Below are 27,565 nucleotides of genomic sequence, written 5' to 3'. Positions count from 1 at the left end.
CTCAAGACTATTTAAAAGAGAAAAAACAATTCGCTCAGAAAAGATATGATATTATTCATTGACATAAATAACATTCGTCTTATGGAGGGCGTGACCTTATCGCCCTTAATTCTTGTACAGCAACAAGACTTAACTAAATTAAAGATGTTGAATGTGTTCCAACCAAAGAAAAATAAATTCACTGAATCCTGTAATTTCAGTAAATAAATTATCTAGTTTGAAAAAAAATTGAAAATATTTTCTGTAAATAGATTATCATGTAGTTATGTGCAGCTCCATTTTTCTACGGCAAAGCACTATTTCCCTCCTGGTTGGCAACCACTTTACATTATATTTATCTGACTGTTTTGAATCGTTTAGTCATAATCCATTACTTGCTCGTTATGTGCTCTTAGTATATGATCAACTTGATCCGGTTATCAATTCATTTACATACTCGGATAGTTATGTTGGTCACGTCTCCTACGCAGCCGCCATTAGTATCATCGGAAAGTATCCCCGATGATTTTTAATCATGTTGATTCATAATTCGATAATTCACCACCAGATATTCTTATGTGTTAATTCCATCTTTAATGTATTCATTCCTTCATTCATTATTCATTCGTTTCAGTTTGTTCCTTCTTTAATTCGATCGTTTGTTAATTCGTTTATTCATCCATTCGCTCGTTCATTCGATCATTTATTTAATTCGTTTGATTATGAATTCGTTCATCGGATAGTTTATTCATTCTTCGTTTATTCGTTCGGTCATTCATTGATCCTTTTGTTCTTTCGTTTCTTCCGTTTATTCATTCATTCATTCATTCATTTATTTATTCGTTCGTTCGTTCGTTCGTTCGTTCTTTAGTTCTTTCGTTCATTCTTTCTTTATATCTTTCTTTCTTCCGTTCTTTCTTTCATTGCTTTAGTTGGAATTAGGACCATGCAGTCCACACCCCACCCCACTCCCCCTCCCATCCCATCCCTCAGTGTTTATTATCGTAATCGTCCAACCACTTCTTTACTTTACTACTCGTGGTTTGTCGTGAGACGGGGGGGTGCCATGGTAGAGCGGGTAGCATTGGTGGGGCTGGAAAAGCATTATGTATTGTTGATTTTCGACTGTATATATTGTTCATACTGATCTTACGTTCTGCGTCCTGTGAAGTTAAGGAAGAGAGAAAATGAGCCTAAAAACTGAATGAAAAAAAATCTATAGAAAAAGTAAACAAGGAAGTAAAATAAAGACTAGAAAAGATCTAGATGGGAAACAAAAAAAAGAACAAACAAAAGAAAAAAAAGGAAGGAAAGAAGGAAGGAAGGAAGGAAGGAAGGAAGAATCGAATGAAAATATTTTTGGGTCCACGATTCGACATATGAAATGTCGCTATCGTCTGTAAACAGTATAGTAACTTTTTTTTTTGTAACCAGGCAACAGAATCATATTATTCTTCGTTTGCACATAACTTCATCCACTCATTTTTATGAGCCTTTGGTGGCGTTCAATTACAAACTTCTCTCGATCTATGAACGTCCATTATCATGGCGTGTATGGTCACTCTAACTCGACCAAAGCTTCATTTATCATTCGAGATTTTTAATTTCTACAGGAGTGTATAAAATCGTGTTTTCTTAGCATCAAACTAATATTGTTCGCGTGGGTTCCCTGTGATTTTAAAGGCGTTGGGTTTCCTTTGTCAAAGGCCAGGACTCTAAGCTAAATCCAAGATGGTGGACAATGATTCTTCGCTATGATATCTGAAAGTTCTGATTAATATTTTCGACATTTTAAAGCTTTAAATGCCTGGAAAACCACCAAAAAGAAAACTACATTCACTTCTCAACAAGGTAAGCTTGAAAAATAAGAATATGGAGTTGATGGCTACGCAAACGAACGACAATTTTGTTTGGGAAAAGTTTGGGGCCTTACCCGGCAGTCTTACCAAATTGCGCACGAAAAATATCGCACTTTATTTTTGCTTGTTTTTTCAATTGGAGGGCATTTTTCCAATTTAAGTTTTGTCGGTTCTTTTATCTAAATTGGGTTCCCTGTGTATAGAGCAGCAATCATCCGTACCTTTAGTCTTTGCTTCAGGTCTTCGCATTCTTGTAATGTTCCATCAACTTCTTCATCGAGCTGGGCAAATTTTCTCTGTCCTTTTTTTCTCACTTGGATTGTTTTCTTTTCTTGAATCTTGACCTTCTCGTTCAATGTCTTATAATAGTGTAAAAAAAGATGTTGTAATTGTTTTTGAGAGAACTGAGAAGTATTTATTTTCAGGGGGCACAGATCCAGTTACAATGCGAAGTTGCTTCAGCGAAAGATTGTAATGTACCATACATAGTCTAAGAATGAGGTCCTGCACATTGTGTACACGTATTTTGGACTTTGATGACAGCTCTCTCTTTCTGTTCGTTTTCGCCCCAGGCCACATAGCTCTCACGTGACACTACTACAAGTGGAGGGGGTGGGGTGGGCACCAATTAGATTAAATTCGATGGCTCTATGATCAATTCATCGATTCCGCTGACACTGACGCAGAGCTCATCTTTTACTTACTTCAATTTCTTTATCTTTATCTTGGAGACATTTCTCTGCCAGATCCAGTCTCTCCTCCAGTTCGGATACTCCAGGCATCTTATGGTCCATATCTATCAACTTCTCGTATCGCTCACATTTTCGTCGAAGTTGTCGAATCTCTTTATTTTTCTTCCTATGTTCAGAAAGAGAGACAGACAGAGAGCAGTCGAACGGATGGACCGACAGATAGACAGGCAGACAGATAGATAGACAGGCAGACAGATAGATAGACAGGCAGACAGATAGACAGGCAGACAGCATCCAAACAAAACAAGAATACAGGACCCAAAACTATTTCTTGCGGAACACCACAAGCTTGCTAGGATCATCATCAGATAATCAGACAGACAGTCAGACAGACAGACGGACAGACAGACAGACAGAAAGACAGACTGCTCTCAGGAAGACAGACAGATTGAGAGATAAAATACGCTTACCTAAGTGAGGTATCAATACTAAAAGAAGACTCTTCGGCATCTCTAACGTCCTTTCTGATGTCCCTCGCTGTTGTGGTTGTCATGTGAACGAATCTTTCCATGTCAGCCACCTCTTTCCCTTGCAATCTTTGTAGCTTTTTTAAGGCTCTATTTTCGTCCCTATAAATGTAACACGAGTTAATATTATATCTGTTTTGCTTGTCTAACCAGGTTTGAATATAGATCCTTTTGCAGCAATTCTCAAACAAAATGAATGGATGAATGAATGAATGAACGAACGAAAAAACGAAAGTACAAAATAAGTTAATATTATAGGAGCAGGAGCAGGAGCAGGAGCAGGAGCAGGAGCAGGAGCAGGAGCAGGAGCAGTTGCAGTTGCAGATGCTGTAGCCGGAGTAGTAGTAGTAGCAGTGGCGGTAGTATATCTTACCTTAACTCTTCTGAATCCAAACGAAGGTTTTGAGCCCGTACCCTCAACTCGTTGATCTTGTTTTCTCCTCGTCTCAATATTTCTTTGACTGCATTCTCCATTTCTTGCTGTTTTTCGCGTTTCTTAGGAACTCCTTTGGTTGTCACAAGGACAAGAGTCTTTCGCGTTCGAAATCCTTTGGCTAAAAACAAAGTGGAAAAACTAGCCAATAGTCTCCTTCACAGTTTTCCGAGTCATCTTGAAAGGTAACCGTACCTTTGCATCGAAGCGATAACCGTGTTGACCTTGCAATAGTAGAGACCTACACCTTTTTTTCACATGTCTCTATCACTTCAAGTTAATTCACCACCGTTCTCGGTTCAATGTACAGGCACAGTTACCTTTCAAGATGGCACAGGGAACTGTGAAGCTATTCCTTTGATTGGTACCCGGATTTTTCGAGTCAGTGATTCTGTCGTGATTATAATTACCTTTTCTTGAAGATGTGATTCTTGTCTTTCGTTGGCTTAAGTCATTTGAAACTATTCGCTTGTCTGCAAAAGGCAAAAGAATAAAATAATCCGCTATAGTGTCGTATAAAGAGATATGTTATGATGATTTTCTGTTCGCTCGTTTATCACAGACATCTAAATTGGGCTGTCTTCGGGCTCCTCAAGACAAAATATTCAAAATATTCTATGCTGCAGATAGGATAATTCGACTTCTTCCAGGAGCTAGGAAAGAGGCAAACTGGAATATTTCCGTCATTAGGGACGTTTATATAATTATCTTGAATTATGAATGAGACCATGCACATTCAGCGAAATTTCTACGATAAGGATGGAATGTTCCCAAAGAACAGCGCAAGGAAAATACCTTCCAAAACAAAAACAAATCAGCAATCGTTAGAATTTACCAAAAAATCAACACTTACTTGTAAGCGAGAGTATCAGTAATGTTCGCACTGTACGTTCCAAAATTTTGAATGCACTAAATTATCTGGTTGTTATTACCTAAAGGCCAGCTATTTGGGCACAAATTCATATTATAGACAAGGAAATGAAAGAGAAACCGAACTGTCGTCTTAATGTGCTGGTGTGAATCTATCTTGAGATTGAATGAGGCTTAATACAAGACAGGTGATAGTGAAACTCTGGCCATCGTGAGCTTAAATCGTGTTACAACTTTAACTTATCTGCCATACTCAAATACATTAAACATGGTTAACAGGATGGATGACCTAGCTTATGCATGCTGAAGGACAAATCATTTCCTTATTTCCTTAAGGGGACATCGTCCGTCCAGTAGCCTTGAACAGAAGTGTCTCAAAATTTTGTCCTTAGTAACCAGAGATTACCATTTAAGAAGAATTAGTGTAAGCTGGCGATTTGAAAGGTGTAATCAAATTGGAAGGTATTCATTTTTCACGGCTTTGCCGCCTTTCAAAGCTCATTTAGCAGCATTAGTTTTGAAAGCTATAGATAAAAGTAATGATGATGTCGCGGCTTCTTGAGCTCTTAACGTGTCCAATTTAACTTTTTGTAGTAGCACTCTAAATAATTGTAATAATTGCAATCAGGAAGAAATACTTATAAAAATTTAGGCAAATCCCCTGTCCCGATGACATTGAAAAAAATAATTCATTTTCCTCTTTTAAATTTACTAGAAATTAAGTCATTGGTTTATTGTTTACACCTTTACAAATTACTGAAAAGATTGATCAGTTTATAACTCGGTCACCTTCACCTTCTATCCTCTCCTTTTGTCAGTCCTTCCGTTTCTTTTCGTTTCGTTTTCTCAGTTTTTACACGATCGGGCCCTTTTATGTACACTTCCATCCGAATCCCATAACAGGGTTCGTGCTACTCCTTGAAATCCTTGAAAAGTCCTTGAATTGAAAACACGTTTTTAAGGGCGCTTGAAAAGCCCTTGAAAAAAAGGGAAAACGCCATACTCCTGGAATACTCCTTAAATTTAATGCAAAATTAATGCTATTTCTAACTTTCCTTTTAAAATAAATAACGATTAAAATTGATTGAAGAGTTTCTGGTTGCTTGTTTACTGGTTGGTTGCGTGTCATGATCGTTTTTATTATTGGTGGACGTGGCCCCGGCTGAATTAGCTGCACTGTAACATTTAATCAATGTTTAAACCACGTTCTAATACAAAAAGCTTTGTCCTTGAAAATCGAATTTTTGTGCTTGAAAAGTGGTTAAAAAGTCCTTGAATTTTGAAACGCAGTGGCGGATCCAGGATTTTTCAAAGGGGGGTTCCGTTTCTTAAACTTTGCATAATTCTCTTTTGTTTAGTCGATGTCTGACAAAAAAATTGGCTCTAATCACCTAATTTACTATCTAGTAACGGAACTTAAAGGTAAATTAAACATGGCAACAAATATCTATCATTTCGTGTTCAACATTATCCTTGTGGATACTTTTAAGCAAAATTTATATAAGACATATTTCTATTACCTAAAAGATCAAACCTTCAAGGGGGGTTCCGTGGAACCCTTCGAACCCCCACCCCCCCCCCCCCCCCCCCTGGATCCGCCACTGAAACGAAAATGTAGCACGAACCCTGCCATTAGATTTGGAAATCTAGGTACACAATGCATTGTTTGTCACAGCGAAAATTTCCAATGATTTTCTATCATCCCTTGTCAAAACGAAATGTATTTCGCCAATAACAACGAAAAATACTATTCTATAAAATATTAGATGAATCTTTCAGTGGATAAGTTTCATTTACTTTATTTTTGAGTAAAAGCTGTTTTTTATCTAGTTGAAAACCGGGAACTAGGAAATATTGAGTTACGAACAAATTTTTTTTCTGATGGGGTAATAATTCGTTTCAAGCTGAGAGAAGCGAAACATCTGGTCCCAAATTCCCGCGCGTATCTTTAATATCAACTCCAATCCCATAATTTCTCGATATATTCATAATTTTTGGGTTTCTGTAATGATAATAATAATAATAATTTTATTCTAGCGCATTACATAATATCTCAATGCTCTTACAATATAGAATAAATCAATAAATAGTGAATAAATAATTAAATATATATATATACACACTGCAATAATAATAATGTGTTTCCTGTCTTGAAAACCAGGATTTTTATGCTTTTTACGTCTATCTCTTATCAGTCACTACTAAAGAACTAACTCACCCTCTCGTTTAAACTTAAAAACTGTGTTTTCCTTCTCACCCTGAAACACCTCTTCTACTTGTGAGGAATCGCCTTTTGTTTCTTCAGATAAGTTATCGTGCTGCAGAATTTTACCAATCACTTTATATTGGTCGTTTATGTGCTGGTTAAAATCAAGCTTACCCGGAGCAACTTCTGTTCCTGTTTCTGTTTCTTTTATATTATCGATCTGTGTGACGTTTTCTTGTACTCTTACAAGCAAAGCTATGGACATAATGATCATTCTTTAGACCCATAGATAGAAGATAAATTATTGTGAAACCAGTGAACATAATCAAAACGCTATAAATAAATAAAATATATAAATAACATTATAGGTTCAAGCTGCTGCATGGTTTTCGTGAAGTTTACTATCAAGATCTTTTAAAATATAAAATATTATTTTACATGTTTGTGTGATTTTAGTGATTATTCACGAACGAAAAGAAATAAAATATTTATAACTTTCAATTCTTATGCTTGAAGTTAGTCAAGTCTCCTTTCTTCTGCCTATTCACGAACAAAAAGCAATAAGATATTTATAACTTTCAATTCTTATGCTTGAAGTTAGTCAAGTCTCCTCCCTCCTGCTTCAACACTAACATCAATAGTTCACGGCCATTTTTCTCAAACTAAAGAGGACTATTGTATTTGTTAGCTCGCTATTTTTATACTTTCCCGAAGTATTTTGGTATTCGTATTCTAGGTTCAGTTTCTTGCATTTATTTTGATAATATTTACCTTTGTTTGTTCGCTTCTCTTCTGTATGTGATCTGGAATCATCCACAAAATCTGAATGATACGTCATTACGCTTTGCAGTTCACAGTCCCTTTCGTCGTCAAAACTATCGTCAGAGTATTCTGATATGTCATTGGCTGATTTGGCGTTGATTTTTTCGTTCTCATAGCAATGTAATATCTTTTGGTCTGAGACAAAAATTGAGAAATAAATAGATTGAATTTCGTGTGAAATAAAAGTTAGGAAAATCAATATTCATCCCAGGAGAGAGGGGTCGTCTCTAGGCAAATTGCTGTTTCAATTTATGACGTCACGTTGCAGCTCGATTTTCAAAATGGTGCCGACTTTGAAAACGGATAGGTGACGGATAAAAGGGTCAAAATATTTTTATTACGACAACTTTCTGTCTTGATTTAACAATAAATACAATAAATAAATAAATTATTTTATGGATACCTTGGAGAAAGACTATGGTTTTAAAAGTTGAAAATTAGAAAGATAGTTCTAGTGCCGTGTACATTTTGAATTGTAAAAAGACACGAAGAAAATCAAGAATCAGCCCCAAAATAGGAGGGTTAATAAAGGCGATATTAAGCATCATCTATGCCAATTTTCAAGGGAATTGGTCTTTTGAAACTCCATATCAATCCCTTCAAAGTTTTGATTGGGTTTGAGAGACGAAGTACGATAAATGGGTGCTTTCAAAAGAAAATGAAATAAAAATATACACTTACTTTTAATAGTAGACATCTAAATAACAGATCAAATATTGGCATACGACTGTAATAACTATTTGATAATAATGAGTTCATATTAAGGCTGCGCTGCTTCCTCCCTCCGTAAAAATCAACATGTGAGTTGAGCGTTGTGTGCATAGAACATTTAATGTAGTGGTAGTGCGTGTGAGCGAAAAGTGTCCCCGAGAACGCGAGAACGACTAGACACTTAAATAAAAGTGATTTATTTATTTTACTATTGCTCTTTATGAGAATAATTCATTTTAATTAAATTCAGTTTATATATAGTCTTAAAATAGAGAAATTGATTTTTGGACAACTCAACTCAAATATGACACACATAGACTAACAGAGCGAGGGCGGGAATTGTATTCAAACTTAAATTTTCTTCGATATCTAATTGGCTCTTAACAACATTGATTTAGCTTAGAATACTCTGGAAAAGTAACATTATTGTTTTCATTGTATAAATACTTACCTAGTTTCTTGGATCCTTTCAAGCAATTCTGTTCGTATTTTGCCACAAAATAATAAATATCTCTTGAAGATAAAGCAGTTCTTTCGGAACCCTCTTTCAAAAACGAAGACGTGAATTCTTTTCCACTGTTTTGTCTTCTCAATAGCTTGTTTAATGATGGCAATTGAATCACCAAACGAAACCTTAAAGATTGTTCCCTAGGTTAGTCTGCCTCCAACTGGTTTAAAGGAAAACTTGGAAATTCTAATGTCATTAATAAAAGAGAATAAAACTAGCTCGATATAGTAAGCTAACCATAATTACTTTGTTTTAATTTACTTAACTTGAAAACGTCTAAATTTTTTAACCACGGCGGAGTCGAAAAACATATGGCCGACAAAAAAAATCTTAAAAATAATCTATTATGATGAACAAAGTATTGCGACTGGGTTCCTGATGAACAAAAGTAAATAAGGCACACTGAGCATATTAATTCCTACACTTTCTACACTTCCATTAATAATGGATAAGCGTTCTTTCGAGATCTTGTCAGAAATAAAAGCTTAAGTGTTTGGACAACAGTTTCGCGGCTTGAACTTTTAAACGTAAATCTTATCACTTGGTGACAATAGCCTCTTCGATCGAAAGGTGGAAAAAAAAAAGGGTTTAAGGAAGAATACTTTGGGACCAGTTTCTAAGGCTAGGTGCCAACATACAGTACGTTACGTTAACGCTCTAATCAGCCTTTCTTCCGAAATTGAGGAAGAGACTGGGGCCGAGTGTAGAAATATTAATCTAATTAAAGAATAAACCCATCATATGAAAGATCACACTAAAGTTATTACGTTTATCGAGTTTGAGAATGTTTGGGCAAATACTGACTCCTTAGCGCAGGCTTTAAACAAATCGTAAAAATGAGAGACAATGTATGCTTTTTGGGGACGCTGTGAGTCTCAAAGCCCATACATTTTCTCTTATTTTTGGCTTGCTATTCAGTATACAATTCATCCAATCATCCTCAAACTCGATAATAGTACTCAGTGATATCAATAGTATGAGCGTTTTCGTGATGGGGATTATTTCTTACTTAGATTAATATTTTCACTCGTCCCTAATCCCTTGCTCAATACCGGAAAAGATAATAATAAATTATATAACACTGCCTTCATTACCAAGTTTGACGTCCCATCTTCTTCTCGTACGTTTGCTCTCAGCCAATCAGATTTGACAAATAACTCTTATTATATACGTTGACACTTATTTTTAATTTTGCGAAGACAACATCTGCCAACTTGCTTCAGTTCATGATCTAACACCACAAACAAGCGGAAGACTGCTAGTCTCTTTTGAAACAAGTCAAAAATCAAGCCACAAAATGAACTCTCTCTCAGGTAGGCATAGCTTTTTTCCTTTACTTAAAAAACTTCCAATCTAACGATAATGCTACCGAGATATCGAATTAGAATTTAGAAGTTGATTTTTGAGGAGGGAGGAAAAACCAGTCAAACCCGGAGAAAAAAAAAACTTTGACGTACGGAGGATAACCAATAAGTAACTCTAATCACATTTACACCAAGTTACTGAGTCCTAGAATTTGTGTTATCTCATGCACTCTTGATTTAATTTTGTCAAAATTGTATTTCAGAGTAATTTGTTTTGGGATTTGACTGCTAGTTTAGGGATCTATCTTTTTTCAACTAGCTTACCGCAATTTTCATAAACATACGAACTCCGAGTCTCTGTGTCTGAAATTAGGATTTCCACTCAGTGCTAAAACTTCTTAATTTCAAAACTTGGAGTGTTTAAATTCCTTAATTTCAAATATTTCAAAATATTTGAGGAATTAAATAAAGAGTTCTTCACACTTGTTTAGAGATAATTGCAGTGAAATACCACGAATTCCATTCGAACAATTTATGCCAACATTCGCCATTTTCGAATTTTACTTCTTAAATGTCGCAAATATACTCAAAAATTATTTTTCATGTAAGGCAATATTTTTATTGAAATCATCTGAAATTTAATTTTAGTGAAACTTCTCTGAAATAATCTTTAATTAAAGTGCACCTAACCCCTTATACAATACTTTCAGTATTGATTCTACATAAAGTGAATAGTTGAATGGTGAAATATTTCTTTTATTGAATGTTGTATCTTCAAGTTATAAAGGTTTATACTTCCAATATGTTACTGACTGTAACATCACTGCAGGCTTTTGAGCGTATCTATTTTAAATTTTAATATTTAACACTAGTCATAAGGAGACACAAAATTTACAGTAAATAAGCCCTGTAAAGATATTCCAATGGAAAGTATTATATTTTTACGCATTTTTATAGGAGTCCTTGATATATTGTCCTATACTCTAAACTAAACATCGCTCTAGAGTATACTTTATTTTGTAAAGAAGTTCTTAGTTTATTTCATTTCTAAAAATAAAATCCAAAGGTTGGTAGAGGGCGGGACTTCAATTCTTAGTAACTATGAAACTAGCAGATATTTTGATCACAAAATGCAAAGCAACGAGAAACATATAGAACGATGTTAGTCCGCGTCCACACGTATCCGGAAATTTTTGTATCCGCAAATTATTTCTTGCGGATACGAAAATGTTTGCGTCCACACGCAGCGTATTCGAATCGTTTTCACCGTCCACACCGTTTTCGTAAAATTTGCGGATACGGATACAAAAATTTGCGGACACGTGTGGACGCAACCCGTATCCGCAAAAAAAAGTTTGCAGATGCAAAAATTTCCGGATACGTGTGGACGGGCCTTATTGTTGAGAAGGTGACGTCACAGACTCATTTTCATAGTACTGAACAAAAAGACGCAGAGGAAATAGAACTTCTTTGTGTTTAAGGATAGCGAGCACAACACAACTAGATAAAATATCAAGCATTTTCCTGTTTCAGGCCCAGTACTTTGGATGCAAATACTACAAGCAAGTATTGGTTTCTTCTTTGTTTATTTGTGGATGTTTACAGATAGCTCTTCTGTTGCTGGACAGCTCATTAAGAGGTCTCAATGGGGTTGGAGTCTAGAGAATGCTTCCTACCACCAGATGGAAGCCAAAGATTATCCAACCTGCCTAGTAAACTGCATTACAGACAAGAGGTGCCGAAGCCTTACTTACGATTTGCTTGGGAAAAAATGTAAGCTGAGTGGTGAAACCCGCTGGTCAAAGCCATTGCAGTACATAGGTAATACATCTAACAGCATCTACATGGAAATGATTCTGACGGCCGATCGAATGCAGCAGATTACTCCTGGAATACCGAACACCTCTGAACCACCGACCACACCACAGACTACCTCTAAACTACCGACCATAACTGAACCACCGAACACCACTGAACCACCAACCCCCACTGAACCACCGACCACCCCTGAGCCACCGACCACCACTGAACCACCGACCACCCCTGAGCCACCGACCACCACTGAACCACCGACCACCCTTGAACCACCGACCACTACTGAAGCCCCGACCGCCCCTGAGCCACCGACCACCACTGAACCACCGACCACTACTGAAGCCCCGACCACCACTGAACCACCGACCACATTTGATCCAAGCAAATATTGTGATGGCAAAGCTAGTGGAGATTATTCCCACCCAACTGACTGTAAGCAGTACATCACATGTTCAAATGGCTATACATATGAAAGACCTTGCAACGGCGTAGTTGGTCCAGTGTGTCCTGCAGGATGCTAGAAGTATAGCCAGACATGTATCACAACTGTCTGGACTTCACCTCATATAAACATGGCCAAGAGCCAATCGGAATTGCCCTATAACACTATGACGTCACAGCTTGTTTACATGGGCAAGAATAATAGGAATTTAGGCGAAATTTTCTTTCGTTCAGGATATTTAGTACAACATTATCTGTTCTCACCTTTCCCCGTCTAATTTAATTCGTTTTGCTGCTATTGTGTCCCCTCTGGCTACCATGATCCTTAGCGTTAAAACAATAGATTGTTTTGAAATGACGTCATAGTGTTATAGGGCAATTCGCGTTCCATCTAAAAGTGTATCGAAGAGACACTAGAGATCTCGAGGCAATATACATTTATTGCCAGTGTTTTTAGAATTTTTATTTTACATGGGTTTTCTCTTTTTTCTTGTTATTGTAAGAATTATTGGTCATAATGCCTTTGGAAATATTGCATTATCATTGTTATACTGCACGGTGACTGTGCGGATATAAAGATCTCCAAATAGCCCTCAATGATACAACTTGAGATTACTTCTCATAGCTACTTCTCATCTAATCTCATAATCATAATACCGCACTGTAAAAACTGCCTGATTGAAACAACCAAAAAAAAAAAAAAAAAAATGGTTAGAAAAAATCGAATGGTTATTTCAACCAAATTGTTATTGGTTAATAAAAATGGTCAATATCAAAATGGTCGTCATTAAGAGATTCATTATGTTGCATCCGGCTCTAAATACGAGTCTTCTGAAAAAAATCTAAAGATGTTGACGATTGTATATAAGCGTTTCTGTTTACTTTAACACATCAGGAAAAAAGGTTTGACTCATTGGAATTTTAGTTTAGGCGTTAATAGTATTATTTTACTTCAACTTGCATCTTTCCTTGATTCTTTTGATATAAACAATCCGAACATAAAACTATGTGCGAGTGTACGCATGCACAGTGGGTACACAGTGCTAGAAATATCCCACATGAAATGTCAGCAGTTCATTTCCTTATAAAAATAGTCAATGTAGTCTATACTGAATAAAAACTATGTGCATGCTTGTTAGTGTCGTGTAACGTTCGCAAGCAGATGACGTAAGACGATCGTTAAACGTTTAATTATCGATCTGCTAACATCTTAACGAGTGAGCGAGTGACACATTTGCATATTTTAGACCCCTCACAATAACTCGTTTCTACGCTTCGCGTATCCAAGAGTTGAAAAATGGATGTTTCAGTTGCATTGCTTTGGCCTTAAAAATATTGATTATAATGACCCATATACTTTTGGTTGTTAAAATCCGCAGTATTGTAAAATTGTTTATAATAACCAATAATATTATGGTTGTTGTAACCCAAAGTAAATCGCTCATAACAACCAATTATATTTCAACCATTTTAAAACTGGTTGTGTCAGTTGCATAAACTTAACCAATGTTTTTTGGTTTAATTAGCCCCATTAAAATAAAGATTGATTGATTAATTGGCTGGCTGGCTGGCTGATGGCTTTTGTAAGCTCTGTACTATATAAAAACCAAGCAGAAATGGCGTACCAAAGTTGGTGCTGGGGGAGTTTCCCGCATGTGGTGTTTACACGTTTACTGGACACTTGGATCGCTGCTTTCCTCGCTATACGCATGCCCAGAAGGTGACACTGTCAGCGGTCTTTACAATAATATGATTTGAACTGCTGCCTGCGCATGGAGAAATCTGGCTACATATTCACTATAATTTGTTTAAACTAATTCAAATAGTAGAAAACCAATAAATAATAAGGAAACCAAAGCCGTTCAATCCCATCCCAGGAGAGATGGGTCGTCTCTAGGCAAATCGCTGTCGTTTCAATTCATGACTTCACGTTCCAGCTCGATTTTCAAAATGGTGCAGACTTTGCAAGACGGTTAGATGATGGATAAAAGGGTCAAAATATTCTTATTAAGACGACTTTCTGTTTTGATTTAGCATTTAATAAAAATTCTAGTTATTGCAAAATATGTTTTACGAGTTATTCTACGGATACTTTGGAGAAAGACTATGGTTTTAGAAGTTGAAAATTAGAAAGATAGCTCTAGTGCCATGTACATTTTGAATTTTAAAAAGACACGAAGAACATCAAGAATCAGCCCCAAAATAGAAGGGTTAATAAAAACGATATCAAGCATTATCTATGCCAATTTTCAAGGAAATTTGTCTTTTGAAACTCCATATCAATCCCTTCAAAGTTTTGATTAGGTTTGAAAGACGAAGTACCATAAATGGGTGCTTTCAAAAGAAAATGAAATAATACTATACATTTCATTTTATTAGACATTTAAATAGCAGATATGATCATATGGGCATACGATTTTTACTAATTATCTAATAATAATGAGTTCATATTAATGGTGCGAAGATTGCTCTGTATGACAATAATTTATTTCAATTAAATTCAGTATCGATACGTAAAATCACACCAACATAGCATGCGTAAAACACAAAACATCTCATGACAAACAATAACTGGCTCTGAATAGGTTATTTAACGAAGCCAGCATAACAAAGTGCACGTGAAATAATCACAACGCATAGCAACTAAACACTGCATGCGTAAAATACAAAATCAAAAGTCATGAATAAAGCTAAGCCCACCCAAACATATCTGACAACCAAAACATTGCCCAGGAATGATTTTAACGAAGCCAGAACAGCAGAAAATGGCCAAGGAACCGAAAGAGGGCACGATACAAAAGTATGAACGAAGTAAAACCACGGAGTGCACAATAAAACAAAACCAAAAAGCAAGCATTGACAAAAACCCATGAATAACTTTGAGCCAAATAGTTCATGACCAAACACAAATGGCAAATATATTAAACGAACGGCCAGTGGAAGTGACTGTGGCAACCAAAATATAGCATAACTAGCTTATGACCAACAACTGACTAGCAAACATTACTATTAGAATTACAAAACGTACAAACCAAGGGAAATTTACTGCCAACGTAAGGAAAGTTGAGCTAAAACTTGATAAAACAGCTAATCTTGCCTCGAACATTAACGAAACTCGGCAAGTATCGAAAAAATCCGACAAATTAAGTAAAACAGGAATATTACCGCAAGTTCTCCTGGTACTGATGTAGGGAGTCTTTGTTTGCGTTTTCCTGGTTTTGCTGGTCAGCTATTGGATTCACTGGGACATCGGGGAGTACGGGAACTTGTACTTCTTGATTGCTTGGCCAAGTTAAAATCAAGCTACCGAAGAGGAACATACGTCGCAACTGGGTACAGAATGTATTTTCTCACTGTTCATATACTCGTGTGGCGGAAGACCGCTGAGCATAGTAAGCTAACTATAATTACTTTGCTTCAATTTACTTAACTTGAAAACGTTTTTTTTTAAGCACAAGGGAGTCGAAAAACATATGGCCAACATTCACGAACAGAAGTAAATAAGGCACGCTTAGCATAATAATTCCTTTCTACACTGCATTAATAATGGATAAGCGTTCTTTTGAAATCTTATCAGAAATAAGAGCTTAAGTGTTTTGAACAAAAATCTTATCACTTAAATCTTATCACTTCCTGGCAATAGCCTCTTCGATCGAAAGTTGACAAAATAATAAGGGTTTAATGAAGAACACTTTGGGACCAGTTTCTAAGGCTAGGTGCCAACATACAGTACGTTACGTTAATGCCCCAATCAGCCTTTCCAAAATTGAGGTAGAAATTGGGGCCGAGTGTAGAAATATTAATCTAAGTAATATATACAGTATTCATGTCCGTGTTGTATCAGATATACAACCACGAGGCGTAACGTATCAAACGTCTAGGTTAGTTTATTTGTGTTTCGCTAAAATTTTCAAAATTAAAGTGAATTTGGCCAAGAAAATCCAACTTAAAGTTTATGCAAATGAACACAGTTTTGTATCAGTTTTACAACACTCTTCATGGTCGTGATTTCTGTTGTGTTTTCCTCATGAATTATTCATGAGTTTGATAATTAAAGAATAAACCCCATCACATGAAAGATCACTCTAAGGTTATTACGTTTATCGAGTTTGAGAATGTTTGGGCAAATACTGACTTATTAGCAGGCTTTAAACAAATCGTAAAAATGAGAGACAATGTATGTTTTTTTGGGACGCTGTTCTCAAACCCCATACATTTTCTCTTATTTTTGGCTTGCTATTCAGTATATAATTCATCCAAACATGCTAAAACTCGATAATAGTACTCAGTGATATCAATAGCATGAGCGTTTTTGTAATGGGGATTTATTTCTTACTTGGATTAATATTTTCACTCGGCCCCAATCCCTTTCTCAATTCCTGAACGGCCAATAATAAATGTAATCTCTAAAGGTGCCCACCTCCTCGTCATATTAAATAAACTTCCTTTAGAAACTTTTTTTGAGAGAAGTTGCATAGTTTATTTTCAGGATGGGATTGAATGAGGGGGTGGGTACTAGGTGACGTGGAGAGGGGGAGGGGTGGGGGATATACAAAACATATTTTAGCTAAGTACGGGGTTGGTTGGGGGGGGGGGGGGGGGGGGGAGTGGCTGTAACGGATTACTTAACACTGCCTTCATTACCAAGTTTGACGTCCTATCTTCTCGTGCGTTTGCCCTCAGCCAATCAGATCTGACAAATTACTCTTATTATATACGTTCACACTTATTTCTAATTTTGTGAAGACAACATCTGCCAACTTGCTTCAGTTCATGATCTAACACCACAAACAAACGAAACAAGTCAAAAATCCAGTCACGAAATGAATTCTCTCTCAGGTAGGCATAGCTTTTTTCTCTTACTTAAAAAACGCACAATCTAACGATAATGCTACCGAGATATCGAATTAGAATTTAGAAGTTGATTTTTGAGGAGGAAGGAAAAGCCAGTACCCGGAGAAAAAAAACTTTGACGCGCGGAGGATAACCAATAACACTTAACCATCACACTCCTTATTTGATTTTGTCAAAGTTATATTTTAGAGGAATTTTTTGGGGGGATTTGACTGCTAGTTTAGGGATCTAAAATTCGCAACTGGTCGCTGCAGTTTTCATAAACATGCGAACTCGGCGGTGTCTCCGAGCTGAGTTGCACGGTGAAATTTCGTTTTTCGCTGCCGCCAGTCAAAAATATGAAAGGTACCAACTGATTAGGTTTGATTGAGGGCAGCGAAAAGTTCGCATGTTTTTGAAAGTGCAGTAAAGTCTGCAGTAGTATATATGGGTAATTTTCCCCCAGCAGCAGTAAGGGGGACTCGCGGTGATGCTAGGAACCTATCATGTTTTCACGGGAATTACAGGCGTCATCACCTATAGCGAGCTATTTTACGGTACGGGAATAACCCGTAGAAATACGCGAGTTACACTAACAGCTTTTGTGGTATCAGCAGTAAGGGGGACTCGCGGTCGATGTCGAAGATTTACGGGTTTTACAGGCGGTTTAAGGAACGGGTCGGCAGCGGGAATAACCCGTGTCTCGTTATTTGTTGCTGCTATGTTAAGATATTTGTCTTATATACGATGCATGAATGTAAAAAGTTCACCAATGACTTCTGTATAATTTGTCTAAGACCCAAGGTTAACATACCCAAGCCCAAGGGTTTCTGGTGTTGTGGTAAGAAAATGCAGATAGAAGACGACACGTCAGCGCAGTGTTACGAATGTGGTAAGAATATTCGTAATGCCGTACCAAATGCTACCAGAGAGCAGTATTATGCCAACGGAGGTCGTAAGAAAACGCCATATAAGAGAACAAAATACTTTAGAGACTGGATGAGTCATATCCAGGGTTTACGACCGGTATATTTAGACACCGAAGTAAAGAAGAAAATCATAGACCATTTAGAAGAGCCAACCCCACAAAGTCTACGGAAAACGCTGAAAAAATTAAAACTAGGGAAATATTACAAAGCTATTCCCTATCTTTTGTCTGAAATTACCGGTAAGTCTATTCCCGAGGTTTCTGATATGAGCAGAGCCGAGTGGATGTTTTGTCGGTTGGATAAGGATATTCCTTATTACCCTGACGTAATTTACGAAATATTTTACAAAATAGACCCCAGTCACCCCCTGTTAGAATGGATTCCGAGAAAATAAAAATGCAAAACTGGCGTTTATTTTGCCAGAAACCCCACTGGGGAATGCATCGCGCAGAACACCAAGCTATCCCCAGTGGGGTTTTTTGCATTTTGGGCTTACGGGGCTTATTTCATCCCGCGCCAGAGGCCCTCTAGTACATACACATATATCTTTCTTACGACCCACCAGAGGGTGAACTCCGGACAGCGTCCCGAGACACCCCCTGACTTTTCCAATCGCGAAACCCCCCATCGCGGGGGTTGAATCGCACTTTCTATCTTTTCCACCCCTCCCCCCACGGTTGCTGTGAGTGGGGGAGGCTTTTTTTTCACTCACAGCAACCGGTCCAAATGCGTCTACAGCGAGGCTCGAACTCGGGACTTTAGCCCAGTAAGCGAAGTAGCAACGCCGGAGCCCGTTAACACAACGGATATGGATCCTCAAGTTATCGCAATCTTATGTAGCGTACTCCGGGCTCTGACGTACTTTTTTCGGACTTTTTCGTAGTGTTGTGTTTGCCCTTCCAAGTAAGCCAGGATTAAATTTGCTTTATTGAGCCTGAAGTTTTCGGCATTCATTTCGTTAGGTTCCGTTATTGGTGCCGTAGTGTGATAATTGGGAACATCTGGGTACAACTGAGGTGCTGATGGTATAACATCCATTATATATACTAATGTACGACGCTTTTGGGAATGATATTGAGGAGCAGCCACATCATGACAACAGGGACTACTGGAATTGGAGGGCCTTTAGGAAGATGTTTCCGCATGCAGACCCTAGTAAGTTCGAAAGAAGGCCCGATGGTATTTACTATAACGGCTCTAGGATGTACAGCAATGAGGATTTGAAACCTACGCTGGTCGATCAGATAGACTCTCAGCTGAAGCATCCTAAGCCTAAACCCGTGCAAGGTTGGTCAAAGGAATTATTGCTTGGTACCAGTACTTATCCGATACCCGCAGTTACGTTTAATGAACATCCAAGCTTGGACCTAACGTTGAACATGCGGATCTCTAACAACCATTCCTTTCTGTTAAAGGTGCGAGATATCTTCAAAAACGTGCCCATTGTTCATACCACCGCTAAGGAATCTCATGAATGGTTAAGCGGTCCTAACATGCGTTATTGGCCGCAGCAACTAAACTTTGCGGTTTGGTGCGCCACCAGCGGTTGTGGGGTAAGCGCCAAACTGATGAAGGAGTCGATATTTATGTTTCACTTTCACTTCACGGTTAGAAGAATACTACATGAAATGGGTGTTATTGCGCTGCCGGGAGATGCCACGTTTTATCCAAGAGATAATAAATACAACGTTCCTGCTTACGACCGACTTTGTAAGGAGTTTGGTGTTGTAGGGAAGGATTTCAGGTGTACCGCGGGTGCTAACAATGGTTTGGGGCACATTTGGGCTTATTGGGGGATTGGCGGACACGAGCTAAGTGATAAGGAAGTCCACGCGTTGAATTTACAATGGACCATGGCTTCCCACCCAGAAACCCATTATCATTTGAAGAATGAGTGGTGGTGGTTGGAGGGTCCAGTTAAGGATACCAAGCAAGTCCGCGATGGACCTTTGTTCAAAGACGAGGGTGGTAAGTATGCCGGGGCTAATCCACTGATTATCAAAATGGTTAACGACGAGCAAACGAAGCAATACTTTAATTTCATACCCCCAGAAGGTAAAGGACTAACTAAGGCCGGCCTTGCCCGTTTGAATCGCAGCATAGAAGCTTACGTGTATTCTATTCTTGGAGCTCAGGTAAATACCCGATCGAGTATAATTGGAAATACCGGCGCCGCAGAAGAGACGCGAGCCGAAGCCTTGGTCTTATTCGAAAGTTCGATCTTGGAGGGCGACATTAGCAAGGGCGTACAGCGTTACCAACTAGCTATACAAAATTCTAAGGCGAGGTTGGACTATGCAGTAGCCCCGGGTTGTTGGTTAATGCCTAGTAATTTATCTATAAATACTGGTTCTGTAGTAGGATACAACAACAAACTTCAACGAGCTACTAAGGATATGAAGTTTGGGGTGAACGACGTGAACTCTGACACTCTTAGGAACATTCCTCACTTCGTAGAGAAGCCAAAAAAGTCACACGAAACGAAGCTACCCGTAGTTAAGAAACCATCAAAGAAGGTTATGCCTGCGATACCTGAGGAATATGACCATAACTTACTAAAGGTCGGCTTAACCGCTGCAAGCATTGGTCTGAGTTATTATATATGGCGATGAACAACCCCTACGTAGCTGGAGTAGATTGTGTCTATACGACTTACACAGGCGAGAAAAAATACAACCAGGCATCTTGGGTTGATGTCACGGGCATGTCCGTGAATTTGAATTACTCAGGAAAGAAATTGATCCTTTGTAGTATTTGCATTGGCACGAGTAGTCACGCCAACGTGGGCTTTAGGTTTCTAGATGACAAGGGTATACTGCAGCCTATGCGCGCGAAGACGAACAACAGGGAGCCTGTGCATTTTTCCGTAGAGCCAAACCCCCTGAGCACCGAGAATTTATCGGTTTGGACTTTCCACATGGTTGCTGATTGCCACGGGAAGGTAAAGCTGCAGATAAGAGTAGATGACACCGGGAGTGTTTGCATAAACAGCATAGAAAATCAAAGGGGTACTATCTACAATCACAAGACCATTAGCACTCTTACGGTAATGAGTCTATAGAAGGGAATTTATTCCCTGAAATATATGAACCCACACGCGAAGGAAGATTGGTTTCTTCATTATTTGGAGGGAAGGAATACTTAGAACAGCATTGGTATGACACCGGGCTGTGGGTGAAGGTTGGGGGCTTGGGATTAATCGTGTGTACTATTACCATTAACACTCAGCACCATTAAGGTCAGGCTCTCGGTGAAAAATAGACAAAAAAGAAGAAAATAATTACTATTCTTTATGTATATATCCTATGAACTTCAAACTTATACCAAATGTTCATGACCATCACAGGTCTTGACAGAAAAATAATTGTTTCCATAGCAACAATCACGTGACTTTTAGAAAGCATAATGTATGCAAAAATATGCCCTTTGCTAAAGCGTCTAGAAAACGTGCTCATTCTTTACATACACCAAATAAGATTACTTATAAGGGCAGCCAATGTATTAAATTAATTAGAACCAACTGGAAAACAAAGATTTTAAGTAGATTTCTAACACAAAATGCATGGCATTCATGAACTTCACTCTAAACAAACACTTTACTCTTTTTAAAAGTACAAACAGCATTCGCTTTCACGATTTCCAGTTACAAAAGTATAGTTTTACTACTGAAAATCATAAAACAGGAAAAAAAATCGCTTTATTTGAAAATTTTCCCTTTTTTCTAGCCCCTTTTTTGCTTGAATATCCGAGATTCAAAAATTGAATTCAGGCTCACATAGAACTGGTCAGCTGTCTGCTAAATAAGAAAAGTTCCCATGGTTACATGGCTAGTAAGTGAGGTAATTAAAGATGGCGGACGGAGTACATGAAATTTATTGCTTTAGATTTTGAGGCTATGACTGCCTAAACAGACGAGAATTTTGCCAAAAAAGTGGACATTTATCCTAGAGATGCTCTTAAGATATAGTGCTATGTAGGTATTTTTCCAATATTTGCGAATCATGAACAGAAAACACTTAATTTTACGTGCAAATATGTTTTTTTTGTATTCGTAACTTGTTGTTTCCTATAATTTAAAAGTAGTTTTGAAAACTACGAGCGCACTGTTAAAGGTTTTGAATTCATCAATAAATAACTCATAAAATACTTAACTCTTTGATTATTACTGATAACGCTGCATTAGTTTGAGCGGGAATTTCAAGGCGCGTAAACTAGTACTTGATGTAACGATCAAAGCTCGTTCATCTTATTTCTACTATATATTCTTCAAAATACCATAAAGCGATAATAAGTCTATAACTGGGCGTTTGCAAAGTTTCCAAGGATTAACTGGCGATGTCAGGGACATTTCTGTGTCCTAATTCTTGTGGATTTGCGAAAGTTGCTGCATTGGAGATCGCAAGGACCACTGTATTGATAAGGGAACAAGGAGAAAGTTCGACAAAATATAAAGCACACCTGAAGACTGAACAGTATAATAAGTTTAAAAGTATCTTTTCATCCGATGATTGGGAAAGATTTTCAATCGATTTCATTAAATTCCATAAGAAACTCCAAGCCTTAAGAGAGAAAGTTAATAAGTGGAACGTCAAGAAACTAGAAGAAAAATCTAAATTCCTCGATACTTTCTCCCTTAAGAAATGGATTAGTCTTCCAGAAGCTTGAAAGAGAGAACACAGCCTTGCCAACTGCAAAGGATGTGCTATCCGATTTTCTGATATACAGGCATATTTTCCGGTGAATTCACCTCAGCTTAAAGCCAAGGCAAAGAGTAATCCAGTGTTTGCAGCTAGGAGTGCTGCAGAGAAGTTATATACTAAAACCCCTCAAACTAAACCCCTGAAAAATGACATTAAAACAGCTGCTAGGGACATGTATAAAGCTGTTGATGGCGTGTTTGAGAAAAGGTTTAACACAAGTTTTGCAGAGGCCCTCTCAAAAGTTACAGAGTTGAACCTTCAACATAAATCAAAAAATGAGAGACGGAAAGAAAGAAGAAACCACTACAAGCAAAATAAAGATAAAATTGAACAACAAATGAATGACACTGCATTTTTGAGGTGAGTTAAATCTAAAACATAATCACTACACTATTATTCACTTTTGATCAACAGAACCTAATCAAAAATACTTAAATCTTGTGGAAATAACTCCTGCTAAAATCCTCCAATCATGCAAATAACAAGAAAAACTAACACTTCCCCTCAATAAAAACAAACACCAGCTCTGATAGCACATCATTTTATTTTTCATTTTCAAAAATCCATCAATTACAATATTCTGACTAATGAAAACTACAAATCTTAGGTTTAATGGTCAAATTCTTTCAATTTTTTTTTCTTTTTAGATGCTATGGTAGTGGACAGTCACTGAATGGGTGGGATAGAGCAAGAAAGGCACTCTGTTTTGAAACCAAAGAAGCTGCAAAGGAAAGGAGAGAAGAAGTAATTTATGGTCCACCAACAAAGAAAGCAAAGAACCACACTGGAAATTTTGATGCAATGAACTGGGATAAAGAAGCACTTAAGGCAGAAATACAAAGTTATGAAGACAAACACAATATTAACTGGAGTGAGCTAGCTAAGAGATATGATGTTACCAACAAAACTAGTCAGTTGACAAAAAATGGTGGGCAAATAATTAAAGAATGGCTCATCTCTGAAAACATTGATGTACAACGCTTTACAACAAAAAGAAAGAGAGATGGTAGTCCTGTGATCAGACGCAAAAAAAGAAAAGGGCAAGGTGGGGAAATAAGTGTTCCTGTAGAAGTAGATCAAAAAGTGCTACGTCAACAGCTAAAGGAAAAACTGAGGTCAAAAGAATATACGATTGGGGAACTGATAGTGCCTCGCCAGGTAAATAATACAAAATATTTTCTAAATGTCACATCCAACCCAGATTTAACTACTCATAATATAATTTACAACAAACTCTATTTTTCTTTTTCGTAGTATGAAAAACTGGTACTTACAAAAAATCTTGAAGTCAAGAAGGTTCAATTTTCAACTGAAGGCAGGAAAGTAACCCTAAAGGAGATACGAGAAAATATGTTAGCAAAACAAATGAAGTACTTAAGAGCAACAAGTAACCAGGATATTAATGGAATGACCAAAGAGCAGCTTCAAGGTGAACTTGAGAGAGTAAATGAGCTAAATGGTATTGACACTAATGACATTTTTAAAATGAAAGAAAAACTTAAGGAAGTAGAAAGGACAAGACATCTTATGGTCTGGCTAGATAATTCCACTGTTGCAAACTCAGGCTACCTAGTTTGTTTGATCACTTGCTTGTATGACCCTGCTGTGTTTTACACAGATGAAGAATACAAGCAGGCATTTGGCAGAAATGTCAATATACAACAAATAATAGAAGAACCCGAGCTTCATTTCATTGCCCGATGTGGGAGCTCAGAGAGTGAACAAATTCTTTACAGTGACGAAAGGTTGAAATGCATTGCTGGCCTCGGAAATAAATGCACTGAAAGAGTAAAGAATATTGAATTTACTGATAAACTGAGGCTCTGTCATGGGGATATGCCACTTCGAGCCTTTGAAGCCGGCCAACAAAAGGGTGGTAATTACTTTTGCTCTGCTTGTGGCATCCACTGTGACATGGTTTACTGCCTTGACCATGCTCTAAATTGTCATTTTACAAGCCTAAAGGAGAGACAGGATGTCATACTACAAGGAGTTGTGGCTCGAAGAAAATCCATGCAAAAGAAATTAAAGCCTCTTGAAGGTCTTTCAAAAACTGAGCTAGCAGAAGAGTTAGGATCAAGGCAAATTTATGATGGAAAAACAAAGGAAGACCTGAGACAACTACTAACAGAGACCTTGCAAGGAAAACAACGGGTTCCAGCACTTTTGTTTAACACACCAAATGATTCACTCTCTAATTTAGGCCTTGACAGCTATGAAATCCTACCATGTGAACCGCTCCATGACCTGGGTCACCATATTGAGAACTTTTTTGCAGAATTCTCTAAACACTTGTCTAGAGAAGAATCTAAGATCCTGGAGGAGGCCATTTCATTGAGTCTAACAGGCAAAGACAGCAAGAGATGTGTAGATTTCAGAGTAGCTTTAATTAAGACTGCAGGTTTTGCTCACCAGTCAGGAATATTCTCCCAAGAAGCCCTTCAAACCATTGACACTCTGACTGAGATGCAAAGAATTTTGTACTCTGGTGATAAGAACCGCTCTCCTGCTCAAGTTCTTCGGTATTACAACCAGGCATGGTATCACTCAATACTGCTGCATGACTACATTGTCAACAATCCTAAAAAGCTGACCCTAAGGAAAATGTTTGGTGTGTATTTTCATAACCTCAGTGCACATGCAGGTGATATGTTGAGAATCATCTCTGGGCAATCAACTAATGCAGAAAGGCAAGAGAGGATCTTCAACAGTATCAAGAGGATAACTAAACAGACCAGCAATTACCATCCTGGACACATCATCCCCAACCTATTCATACGCCTTCAGGCAGAGAGAGAACTTGGCCTTCAAGCAAATGATCCAGGGCGACAGCAAGCTCAAGTCAGTAACCTTTCCAAATGTCTACCACAACGAAAGAATACAGTCATCCCTCTCTCCATCATCAAGAAGCATTCAAGAGAGTGGCAGTCTCACCTTCAGCACATAAGTGATTTCTTGCTTGAGGGTGAGAGTGTCTGGTGGAAGAAGACAGACAATGGAATTGAATTTCATGATGTCTCTGATTACCCTGATCCATTATTAAGGGGTCCACAGCTACATCACTTCAGATCTCAAACTCTGTCTAATGAAGAGCATTACCTGAAGAGCTGTTGGGAGGTGTGTGTCAGAGAGAACATAGCAATCCCCTTACACATCATTAGGGTTGACCAGAAAGATGGAACGACAAAGAGGGTGCATACATCATACTTAGGTGATGCTGTTCCAAATGATCCTATGCCTGTGCCTGAGCCAAATGAGCCTGTGCCTGAGCCGAATGATTTTATGCCTGTGCCCCAGCTGAATGAGCCTGTGCCTGAGCCGAATGATCTTATGCCTGTGCCCCAGCTGAATGAGCCTGTGCCTGAGCCGAATGATCTTATGCCTGTGCCCGAGCTGAATGAGCCTGTGCCTGAGCCGAATGATCCTGTGCCTGTGCCTGAGCCAAATGAGCCTGTGCCTGAGCCAAACAGTCTTATGCCTGTGCCTGAGCCAAATGAGTCTGTGCCCGAGCCGAATGATCCTATGGAAGAGGTAATAGAAGTTTATCCTGCTCCTGATGAAGTCATTAATCTGAAAGACAGAGACCCCTTTCAAGAGGAGCAAACTATAGAACATACTCACCTGCAAGACCAAGGGTATGAATATGTTGTAAAGAGCAGTCTCTGCAGAGCTATACAAGTACTTTTTGGACCATCAAAAGAACTAGAAACTCTTGACAAGAAGCACTTACATCTGAAAATGCTGAAAGCGAGAAAAAAAAGAGATGAAGAACTAGAACAAAGCTACAACAAAGATTTAGCTCATATACAAGTAAAAGTTCTGGCAGAGAGTAGGAAGAGCCAAGCTATGCTCGTAGAATGGGAAAAGTTATGTACAGTAAACAATGGACTGGTAGCGCCATCGACAGAACAAATGAAGTCTGACAAAACGGCTTCCTGTTTATTAAAGAAAATAAAATACGCTAGAGCTCTTCTAAGGGAGTGGAAAATAGATTTCTATTCTTGAAAAATCGCTGAACAGCTTTGAACGTCGTAAGCGCTAATGTGTAGAAATAAAACAAAGATTTTCAAAGTAAGTTTTTTAAGGCTTCGGTTGGGCTTGAAAGAAATATAATGTAAAACAATGTAAGAATTATATTTAATTTTTATTTCGATATTTCTAGCTTTGGTTAAACAAAATTCTTAACGAAATTTAATTCTATATCATCAATAAAAAGAATACGTACCTGCAGATTCATATGGCTGAATTATACCCCAAATATTTGTTTGTTGATCCAACACGAACAGAGTCCGAGTGAGAACGTCGGTTGTCGATCATAATCAGATTTCATTGCTTTTAAGTACTGTAGTTTGATGTCAGAGATTAAGGCTGCAGAAAATACCTAGCCCTGTTGCTCCTTAGATTTTATGGAACGAAAGAATGCAACTGTTTCTTTCCGAAGGCTTGAAAACAGCATCAAAACTCGTGAAAACAGCATCAAAACTCGTGAAAATAGCGATAATAACCGCCATCTTGGAATTCCTTTTAGCATTTGGCATCTTGAACAATACCGTTGCCATGGCAAACTAGTACCCAGGGTCCCCTCGCCAAAAACTTCGCTGGGGGTCAAAATGTAACCAAGAGCCTGACCTTAATGGTGCTGAGCACGGGGTATTCGTGCAATGCTGGGTTTAGGATTGTCGATGAGAATGACTATTCATTACTGCCTTACAGAAAAAAAGATAATAATAGGAACCCGACCCATTTTTCGTCGGAGGCCCCACCGCGAAGCACAGAGGACATAACGTCAATAACTTTTCACATGATAGCCAATTGTCAATATGCGAAGCTTCAGGTTCTTCCCAATGACGTTGCCTACCTTCGAATAAATGGTCAAGGCGCTGCTTCCGCTGATGCTGCTTGGTGCCATAAACCCATTTCTACTATGACTGCCCTA

At 38.0% G+C, this 27,565-nt stretch overlaps 3 protein-coding genes and 1 pseudogene across 3 annotated transcripts; 3 read left to right on the top strand and 1 right to left on the bottom strand.

Annotated features, from left to right (window-relative positions):
- Positions 1-968: 968 nt before the first annotated feature.
- On the bottom strand, positions 969-7,674 carry LOC116287139 (lebercilin-like). Its single transcript, XM_031693777.2, has 8 exons — positions 7,338-7,674; positions 6,579-6,821; positions 3,901-3,963; positions 3,431-3,611; positions 3,001-3,159; positions 2,543-2,696; positions 2,060-2,197; positions 969-1,142 (listed from the first exon to the last, which is right to left on the bottom strand). The coding sequence occupies exons 1-8, from the start codon at positions 7,402-7,404 to the stop codon at positions 969-971; spliced, it is 1,179 nt and encodes a 392-aa protein (XP_031549637.2). The 5' UTR covers positions 7,405-7,674.
- On the top strand, positions 1,695-12,247 carry LOC148907500 (uncharacterized). Its single transcript, XM_089035254.1, has 3 exons — positions 1,695-1,830; positions 9,807-9,920; positions 11,445-12,247. Exons 2-3 carry the CDS (start codon positions 9,905-9,907, stop codon positions 12,245-12,247), a joined length of 819 nt encoding a protein of 272 aa, XP_088891380.1. The 5' UTR covers positions 1,695-1,830; positions 9,807-9,904.
- Positions 12,248-22,264: 10,017 nt separating this feature from the next.
- Positions 22,265-22,993, top strand: LOC148907499 (uncharacterized; annotated as a pseudogene).
- A 247-nt stretch (positions 22,994-23,240) lies between these two features.
- LOC148907498 (uncharacterized) lies at positions 23,241-27,267 on the top strand. Its single transcript, XM_089035220.1, has 2 exons — positions 23,241-23,787; positions 23,884-27,267. Exons 1-2 carry the CDS (start codon positions 23,242-23,244, stop codon positions 26,632-26,634), a joined length of 3,297 nt encoding a protein of 1,098 aa, XP_088891346.1. The 5' UTR covers position 23,241; the 3' UTR covers positions 26,635-27,267.
- The last annotated feature ends 298 nt before the right edge of the window (positions 27,268-27,565 follow it).

Source organism: Actinia tenebrosa, unplaced genomic scaffold (assembly GCF_029948245.1).
Source record: "Actinia tenebrosa isolate PJP-AT-01 unplaced genomic scaffold, QUT_ActTen_1.0 PGA_scaffold3__52_contigs__length_22856419, whole genome shotgun sequence".
Lineage (NCBI taxonomy): Eukaryota > Metazoa > Cnidaria > Anthozoa > Actiniaria > Actiniidae > Actinia > Actinia tenebrosa.
The sequence above is the reverse complement of the archived record's forward strand: the minus strand, read 5'-3'. Positions and strand labels throughout refer to the sequence as shown.

Bases quoted from the DNA above. Each gene is read 5' to 3' on its own strand.
- LOC148907498 (XM_089035220.1), top strand. From the start codon at position 23,242: ATGGTCAAATTCTTTCAATTTTTTTTTCTTTTTAGATGCTATGGTAGT. The intron at 23,788-23,883 runs GTAAATAATACA...TCTTTTTCGTAG, and splicing joins AACTGATAGTGCCTCGCCAG to TATGAAAAACTGGTACTTAC.
- LOC116287139 (XM_031693777.2), bottom strand. From the start codon at position 7,404: ATGACGTATCATTCAGATTTTGTGGATGATTCCAGATCACATACAGAA. The intron at 3,160-3,430 runs GTAAGATATACT...TTACATTTATAG, and splicing joins TTGGATTCAGAAGAGTTAAG to GGACGAAAATAGAGCCTTAA. The intron at 1,143-2,059 runs GTACGGATGATT...TTAACTTCACAG, and splicing joins ACCTGAAGCAAAGACTAAAG to GACGCAGAACGTAAGATCAG.